General features: G+C 48.7%; 1 protein-coding gene across 1 annotated transcript; it reads right to left on the bottom strand.

Annotated features, from left to right (window-relative positions):
* Positions 1 to 248: 248 nt before the first annotated feature.
* Positions 249 to 3,532, bottom strand: LOC129706832 (protein ELFN1-like). The gene has a single exon (XM_055651364.1). It carries the CDS (start codon positions 3,512 to 3,514, stop codon positions 1,148 to 1,150), a length of 2,367 nt encoding a protein of 788 aa, XP_055507339.1. The 5' UTR covers positions 3,515 to 3,532; the 3' UTR covers positions 249 to 1,147.
* Positions 3,533 to 8,746: the final 5,214 nt, after the last annotated feature.

The following is an 8,746-nucleotide window of genomic DNA, read 5'->3' as shown; positions in this document are numbered from 1 at the left end:
ACCTTCACTGGGTTTGCCCCTGTTCCACTTAGGAAACCTAATCGGAAACCTCTGGAGACTTTGCGCCCCACCCAAGGTTTCCGTGCGGTTCCCGGAGGTTGCAGGTAGTGGAAGCAGGTAGGAAGACTGACAAAAACCTCCGGGAACCGCACGGAAACCTTGGGTGGGGCGCAAAGTCTCCAGAGGTTTCCGTTCAGGTTTCCTAAGTGGGACAGGGGCATTAGTGGGACGGGGGCAATGGAGTTAATATGAGTTCTCACCAGCCCCCGTATGTTAGCGTTTGGTAAATACACTCCTCTACCTCATAGGGAATGATGCTGTAGAAATAGAACACTTTTTTAATGTTTATTTTAATTTTCTCTCATATTTTCTTATTTCCTTTTCTCTCTTTCTGTCTCTCCCCCCTTCGCTATCTTCCTTTTGAATCTGTGCCCCCGTGGACAGTGCGGTCTTTCCTCTCACTGAGAGAGCCGGTGACTTGGACCAGTGATAATGCGACAGAAGAAACCATTCAGTTCATCTCTTTTTTTTTGCCAGTCCAGTTTTATCCAATGCTTGTGGTCAGTGCTCAGACATTCATCGGAAATCAAACAAACTGTTCTGTAAAATCCACGGTTAAAACCTGGTACAAACAGGCGAAAAAACCCAGAAACATCATTGCAAATATAGAAATTTATCTGTACAGAACTGCAGGGGAGGTGGGGGGGGTTTTACTGGCAAATATTACTGTACAACGCGGGGGTATGAGCAGTGTGTGAGCTACAATTACACAGTACAGTCCAGTCACAGTGTGCACTGTACAACAAACAATGCCCCATGTACACCACAGTGAGTCACAGTTACATGAGAGAATCATGCGATAAATTATATCTGATATTCCAAGGCTTCTGGGTGTCCTTATCTCCCTCGTCCCACCTTTATAAACATATATTATATTCTCATATTCTCATATATAATATATAGGTAGATATTTTCTCTCTCTATATATATATGTATGAGTGGGCTCGTATAATATATATTTGTAAATAATTCTTTTACAGTTTCAAAGTTTAATTTCAAGAATATTTTCTTTTTAAGAATAAAAACGGACACTTTGAACTTTTCCTTTTTTTCGTGTGCCCAGTTTAAAGTCCCGGTAAATTGGGGATCATGATTTATGTTGGCTGGAAACTCCCTTCCAGTAATCTAGAATATCATGCAAATCCTCATCTGTGGCGAACTGGACTTTCTTTCTCAGCGCGTAGCCGGCGGCGAGGTACTCCTCCTGTCTGCGCCACTTCTCGTGGGGTTTGTAGCGCTCCCACACCCCCTTGGAGGGTTTGCTGGAGTACTCCGGGCTGGAGGCGTAGCTGACGCTGTGGTACTGGGGGGAGAACTGGGTGTAGGCCAGGTTTCTGCGGGAGCGAGATCGCTGCGGCGCCTCCATCACACAAGGGCTGGGGCTCCTCGCCTGCTTCCTCTCTCCGGAGTGCAAGCCAGCGTAGAGGTGCGAGTGGTCACCGTAGGCTTGTATCTGGCCCGCTTCCGCTCTCCCAATTCGGCACGGAGTCCCGCCCAGGACAACACTGCGTGCCGGAGAGGTCCTTTCAATGTATTTGCCTTCCGGCTTATACCGCGGGCAAGCGTAGATCTCGGAGCGCACCGACCGGGGGCTGCGCACCGAACAATTGGACGCGTTGCTGGGGCACCTCGGCGCCGCGTCCATGCTACTGTGCCTCTTCAGCGGGTGGTAACTGTCGCGGTACACGGGCGACAGGAAGCCTGGCTTGCTCAGGGACTGCTCGGCCAACAGGAAGCCTTGTGACTCCACGGACACGCCCGGCCCCGGCCCGCGGAAGGAGCTGCTCTCGGTCTGCAGCGCGTCGATGCAGTTGTTGATGATCAAGTTGACCTGGTCCACCTCCTTGGCGATGGTGGAGATCTCGGCAGCTGAGCCGTGGCTCTCGGCGAACATGCTCTCCAGCAGGTCTCGGTGGTACGGGTGCTCCGCCGTCCTCACGTCCATGTAGCTGCCCCGGCTGGTGGTGGGACTGTCCAGCGCCTCCTGAACGTCGTACTCGCCCAATGCCCCGGGCGAGGGCAGGAAGGGCAGGCGGGAGGACATGAGGTCGGAAGGCGGCACGGGTTTCTGCGCCATCTGGGTGATGGTGATGGTCTCCAGCTCCGGGGCGTACTTCAACTCAATGATGGTCTTCTTGGCATCTCCCGGCCTCTTGCCCTTCACCCTCTCCTCCTTCTTCTTGCGCAGGCAGTAGTAGCTGACACTCAGGAGGATGGCCGCCCCGAACAGGCAGCCCAGGATGGTCATGATGTAGTGGGTGGTGCTGGCAGCGGCGGGCAGCGGCTTGGCTCTCACCCTGGCCCGGGTGGAGAAGCTGACACACGTCTGGTTGTAACGCCGGGAGTCGCGCACCGAGGCCACGCAGTAGGTGTAGTTGGTGTCGGGGGACAACTCTTCCACCTCAATCTCCTCTTCCTCGGCGCCGAGGCTCTTCACATCCCTGGCCACGCTGTTGTTGTACTGCACCAGGAGGCTGGGGGCAGCGGCGGACGGGGAGCTGCGGACCAGCAGCGTGGCCCGGGTGTAAGTCACCTCCTTCAGCTTCAGCTCCGGCGTCACCTCCACCCTGATGACCGGCGTCTGGAAGGAGATCAGCGGCGTCGACTCCTCGCCCGAGGGGCAGTCGTCCGCCTCGCAAGGGCTGTCGGAGGCGGCGGTGGTCGTGGGCTTCTCCGTGTACACAGACCTGGGGTCCAGAGGGTAAAGATCTTCGTTGCACATGAGGGCCAAGGAGGTCAGGGCATCTCGGGAGCCGGCCTGGCCTTGCCCGAGCAACGGGCAGCCGGCAAACTCGACGGGGGACGTGCACTGGGTGCGGTCGTAGTTCCTGGTGGCGTTGTTGAACTGCACCAGCCACTTGAGGAATCCCAGGAGCTGGCAGGAGCAGTAGAAGGGGTTTCCGTAGAGCTCGCAGGTGGACAGTTTGCCGAGGCCTAGGAAGGTGGAGCTTTCCAGCGACTGCAGCCGGTTCATGGACAGGTCGATGTTCATCACGTTGGGACACTCCCAGAAGGAGTTTGGACTCACCACCTCGATGAGGTTGGCCTGGAGGTAGAGGTACTCCAGCCTGCCCAGTCCACGCAGGATGCCCTCGGTGATGTTCCGAAGCTTGTTGAAGCCCAACTGCAAAACGCGCAGGTTGTACTGGGCGGAAAAGGCTCCGTCCTCGATGTAGGAGATCTCATTCTTGGTCAGGTTGAGTTCCGTCAGGTTGCCGAACCTGTTGAGCGAGGAATATTGGACACTTCTGATCTTGTTCTCGTTCAGACGGAGGTCCACGATGGTGCTGTTGATGTGCTGAGGGATGGATTCGTAAGGGGGCTGGTTTTGACTGCAGATTGCCAGCCAAACAAATCCTTTCTCTCCTTCGATGAGCCAGCAGTCACCAGAAACACCAACAGCATTCATCAGCGATGCGAGGCAGACCCAGAGAGCGAGGCTGTGCAGAGCCATCCCCGTATGCTCCGAGGACTTGAGGCAAAGACTTGGTGGTAGCAGCAACTGCTAAACAAGTAACTTATTTCTGTGGGCCCAGGAACAGAACCGCTCTCAAACCTCTAGCCGTGCAACTGAAGTGCCGTTATTTCCCTATCCATCCTTCAGCTTCTGCGACGCCTTTGCTCGTTGTGTATTCCCAGCTCATATCTTCAGATAATTTCATCCGCTTTTCTGGAAAACAAAACACCGAGCGGCAGTGTGAAGATAATTGGGCAACATGTTTTATTCGGATCGCTTTGCTATTTAAGAATTCTCTCCGAGCAAGAACCAGTACATATCCGGGTTTCAGGCTATTTCAGAACGATGTTGACCTTCCCACCTCAGGCTAAACCCCCAACCCTCTCTGCACAACCACTACCCCTCACCTTAATCCTAACCCCTTTTCCAAACAACCTTAACCCTTTGCTAACCAAATCCTTCTACTCATAGCCCCAGCCCCTTACACTAACCCTTCCTAATCTCAACCCCTTTCCTCGATTTAACTCCTTCCTATACTTTTCATTCCCAACCGATTTCCATCCCTAATCCACTTCCTAACCTTAGCCCCTACCTCTTTTACTCCAGTTCTCAGCACCTACCTACCACCTATCCCCTCCCACATCCCATCCCAGACCCCACACTTCTTCCTAACCCAAAATTCTTCCCCTAATCCTAACCACTCCTCTGCCTATCCCTAACATATTGACTCCTCTTCTAATTCTAATTTCCTTTTAAGAGTAATTATCCCCACCTCCACCCTAATCTTAAATAAGGTCCCAACCATTTCATAGGTTCGTATGTTAGGGGCAGAATTGGTCCATTTGGCCTAAGTCTACTCCACCATTCAATCATGGCTAATCTAACTTGCCCTCTCAACCCCATTCTCCTGCCTTCTCCCCATAACCCCTGGCACCCAAACTAATCAAGGATCCACCTACCTCTGCCTTTAGAATATCCATTGATTTGGCCTCCATATCCTTCTAAGGAGGACAAATTCTAGAAATTCTATTTCTAGAATTTAAGTATGTATTTGACCTTTGGAATCGGGAAGCATCTATATGTGGAGGTTGTTTGATTAGTTAAACAGCGAGGAAGAGTTTCTGCTGCCAGGAAGGTCAATAACGAGAGGTCAAAGTAGCAGGATAGAGAAAATGGACAGAAAGATCAAGGAGGATTTAGGAGGAAATATCCCAGCATACAACACTTGGCCCCCAAAGTGGAAACAGATTCTATCATAACCTTCATTGGGAACTTAGATTAAAATGAAGACAAAATGCAGGGCTGAGGAGAAGGATACGAGGATGGGTCAAAGCGGCAGTGTGAGTACATGAGTGTGTGTTTGTGTGTGTGAGGAAAAACATTGTGCACGTGTGTGAATATGTACCTGTAAGTTTGTATGTGTGTGAAAATATATGTTTCTATGTCAGTATGTATACATATCTTTGTGTATGTATGTATGTATGTATGTATGTATGTATGTATGTATGTGTACATGTGAGAAAGGATGTTTGCATCTGAGTGAATGTAATACTGCATGAGAGTGCATGTGTGCGGTGTGCGCATGCATTAGTAAATGTGTTTGTATTTACATGTGTATAGGAAAGAGAGCAAAATTCAAGGTCAGCAGTGAATCCTGCCCTTCCAGACATTTCTAGATGCACTCAGTGTGCTACATTTACCTGTGCTACACTCACCTGCCTGATGTCAGGTTCCTGAAACAGCTATCTTATATTCCAAATTGTGTAGGAAGGAACTCTAGATGCTGGTTTAAATCAAAGCTAGGCATAAAATGCTGGAGTAACTCAGCGGGACAGGCAGCATCTCTGGAGAAAAGAAATAAGGAATAAGAAGGGTCCCAACCCGAAACGTCACCTATTCCTTCACTCCAGAAATGCTGCCTGTTCCGCTGAGTTACTCCAGCATTTTGTGTCTATTTTCGGTTTAAACCAGCATCTGCAATTCCTTCCGACACATGTGCCTATCTTATATTCCAAACATAGACACAAAATGCTGGAGTAACACAGTGGGTCAGGCATCATCTATGGAGAAAAGGAATAGGTGACGTTTCAGGTCAAGACCTTTCTTCAGACTGATTGTGGTGGCGGGGGATAAAGGAGAGCGAATGTCAAAGACTTGAGGGAGAAGCTTTAAGGTCAGAGAGGGGAAGTGCAGGGTGTTTTTTACACAGAGGGGTGGGTGCCTGGAACTCACCATCCAGGGGTGGTGGTGGAAGCACATGCAATAGTATCGTTTAAGTGGCTTTTAGATAGGTACATGGATACCCTAACCGTAACCCTAGCCCTAAACCTAACCCTAACCGGGCATCACCCGCAGGATAGCATACGTCAGCGTGTATGTCGTTTAACTTGACGGTTTTACGGGCGTCAATCAGTGACGCTCGCAGTCGCCAAAGAAATTGCAAAGTGGGACAGGCCCTTAACTTGGCATAATGTTCGGCACAGACATTGTGGGCTGAAGGACCATTTCCTGTGCTGTACTGTTCTCCCTGCTATGTTTTTAAAAAGATTATCTTAGCTACAAATGAAGGAGAAGGAGTTAGTATAAAAAATAGGTTTATTTTGCTTTCGAGTCTTTATGACCGCTGGAATATATAGCTACAGACACAACAGCCTGAAGTGAATTCATGCTTATCAACAAGGGGCTGTGTGGGTTTCTTAAACTAAATTATGTAATCGATAGAAGGCAGTTGGGACTAACTGGGTGCTTTGATTTTTTAAAGTTTGTTTGAAGCAGAAATAATACTTTTGTTTAAGAGGTTTTAGATGGGCACAGGGATAAGCACAGAATGGAGGGATATGGATCACGTGCACGCAGTTTAACTCAGCCAACTGTACATGCCGAACGAAATGTTCTTGTGCTGTTTGTTCTATGTTCAATGCTGTGTGAGTGTCAGTGTGAGGGTGTGCGTGTATGTGTGTGAGCGCATGTGAGCGTGTGAGCGCTTGTGAGCGTGTGTGGGTGTGTTTGAAAGTGAGAGTGAGTGTGTGTGCTTGTGTCCAAGCAGCCTGACATTTTTGTGATCCAACGTGACAAGTGATTTCTTAATAGTCCCAGTGGCCAGGTGGAATTTAGGGGATTTCTAACACTGCATGTTATTTAACAACACTGGACGAGGGGAAGGATGAAGTCCGAGCAGGAGCACTGGCTCAATTCCACACCCCTGCTCCAGCATGATGACATCAATGACCACATTTTACATATCATGAAGGGTAAGTTTCCATCACCCACCACAGATACTCTGATTCGACCTGCATAACTCTAACTTCTGTGGTTTACTAAACATTCTCTATGCTTCCATAAAAATAAGCTCCTTGACCAGTTCTCCCTGTCACTGCAGAAGAGATCATGGAATAGTTACGGTGCAGGTGAGGTGGGAGCATTTCAGCCACTGAGTTCAAGCTGAACTCTGTGACTTGGTCTTGGTTTCATTTGACTGATTACACAAGATGCCTGTGAAATGCTTTGAGCTATTTAACCATAGTTGCTAAGCAAATGCAAGCTTTTGTTATTGAAATATATCGCAACGTGTGGCACCACTTTGCACCTTGATCAAGATTCATTGAAGGTGCATTTAACTCCAATGTTTTGTGGGGCCTTGTGTTTTGCAGTGGTATTGGGCTTTTCGACCCTTCAGCCCACTGAGTCCTTCCCGACCATCGAAAATCCGTTCAAAATTAGTTCTATGTTATCTTACTTTCGCATCCATTCCCTACAATTTGGGGGCAATTTTGCAGTGGCCAATTAACCTATAAACCCGCACATCTTTGGGACATGGGAGGGAATCTGGAGGACATCTGGAGGAAACCCTCGTAGTCACAAGGAGAACACGCAAACTGCGTACAGGAACTGAGGTCAGGATAAAATCCGTCTCTGGTGATATGAAGCAACAGTTCCATCAGCTGCGCCACTGGACAGCCCTTGAGGAACTTTTGTTGTCCCCTTTTCCCTGTCCACTAAAACAGACAGTGCTATTTAGCCCCTTGATTTACCCTAGTCTCTTCCTCTATCAGCTTCTTTCACACACTGCCTTAGCATACCAGTTATTTGTATATTTAGTGGTTGTTCTGCCTGTGCAGTGGGACTGAAACTAGGTGCCGTTAAAATAAAGCTGTCACAAATAAATTAAAGCGATAACTCAGATTGAGACAGCAGTAGATGAACTGAAGACGTTACAGAAGTAGAAATGGGCAGTCTTACAAAATTAACCAGATGTTGACTTCATTAGGATGGAACAGAACTCCGAATGGTGGTTATTAATTGAGCTGTGTCACAGGCTTTCAATTAATTCAATCTGATGCAATGAAATCAGCTTGCCATGGTCATGTCTGAAAGAGCATCAGGTAGAATGAATTGCATTTACAGCCTGACTACAGCTGGTATATGTTTCCAACCTCAGTGGGTAAGAGTATCTGTGCCAAGAGTACACACATGTGTTTAGACAAGTGATTAAGTGCATGCCCACCTGTGTGTGTTTGTGTGTGTTAATGACCAGGCAGCAGTCCTTGATTTCCAGTCAGAAAAAGGTACCTGACTTGACGCCTCATCTGTCCATTTCCCTCCGCAGATGCTGCCCGACCCATTGATTTCCTCCACATGTTGTTTTCTGATCTCTAGTCATCTTGGTCTCTTTTGCCACTGGATCAAGACCTCACTCTCTGAAGTATCTGGATCACTCTGAAGTATGTATTGTAACAGTCACCACTTGTTAAAAGAGCCCACACACAGGCAGCTTCATATTCCACAGTATGGCGTTGGGGACCTTGGATATCAGGACACCATATTAACAACCCCGACAGTGACACACCTGAACACTGCTTGGCCCTCGATCTGCGACAGCTACATCACTGCCCTAAGTGAGACACGGACATGGAACAATGCAGTGGGTGCGTCTTCTGATAGAGGAAGGAGCCAGTCTGACACCTTAGTAACTACCCCCAGGATGTGAACATCTCCTCGCCCAACGTGCCAGGGTGTTAGTGCAAATGCCCCAAAGCCGGAAACCAAGGATAAGGTCCAAGAGGATTTCCACTCTTACCTTGAAGAAACACTAGAGGAAGACATGTCCCAGAGGAAGACAATCTGATCCTCCTGGGTGAGTCAGAGGTAGTTGATTCCTCTAGCAAAGTGAGGTTGACAATGAGTGACAATAGATAATAGACAATAGGTGCAGGAGTAGGCAATTCGGCC

Source organism: Leucoraja erinacea, chromosome 20 (genome assembly GCF_028641065.1).
Source record: "Leucoraja erinacea ecotype New England chromosome 20, Leri_hhj_1, whole genome shotgun sequence".
Lineage (NCBI taxonomy): Eukaryota > Metazoa > Chordata > Chondrichthyes > Rajiformes > Rajidae > Leucoraja > Leucoraja erinaceus.
Note: the sequence above shows the minus strand (reverse complement) of the source record. Positions and strands in the feature narration are given on the sequence as shown.

Coding starts and splice junctions, on each gene's coding strand:
- LOC129706832 (XM_055651364.1), bottom strand. CDS start 3,514: ATGGCTCTGCACAGCCTCGCTCTCTGGGTCTGCCTCGCATCGCTGATG.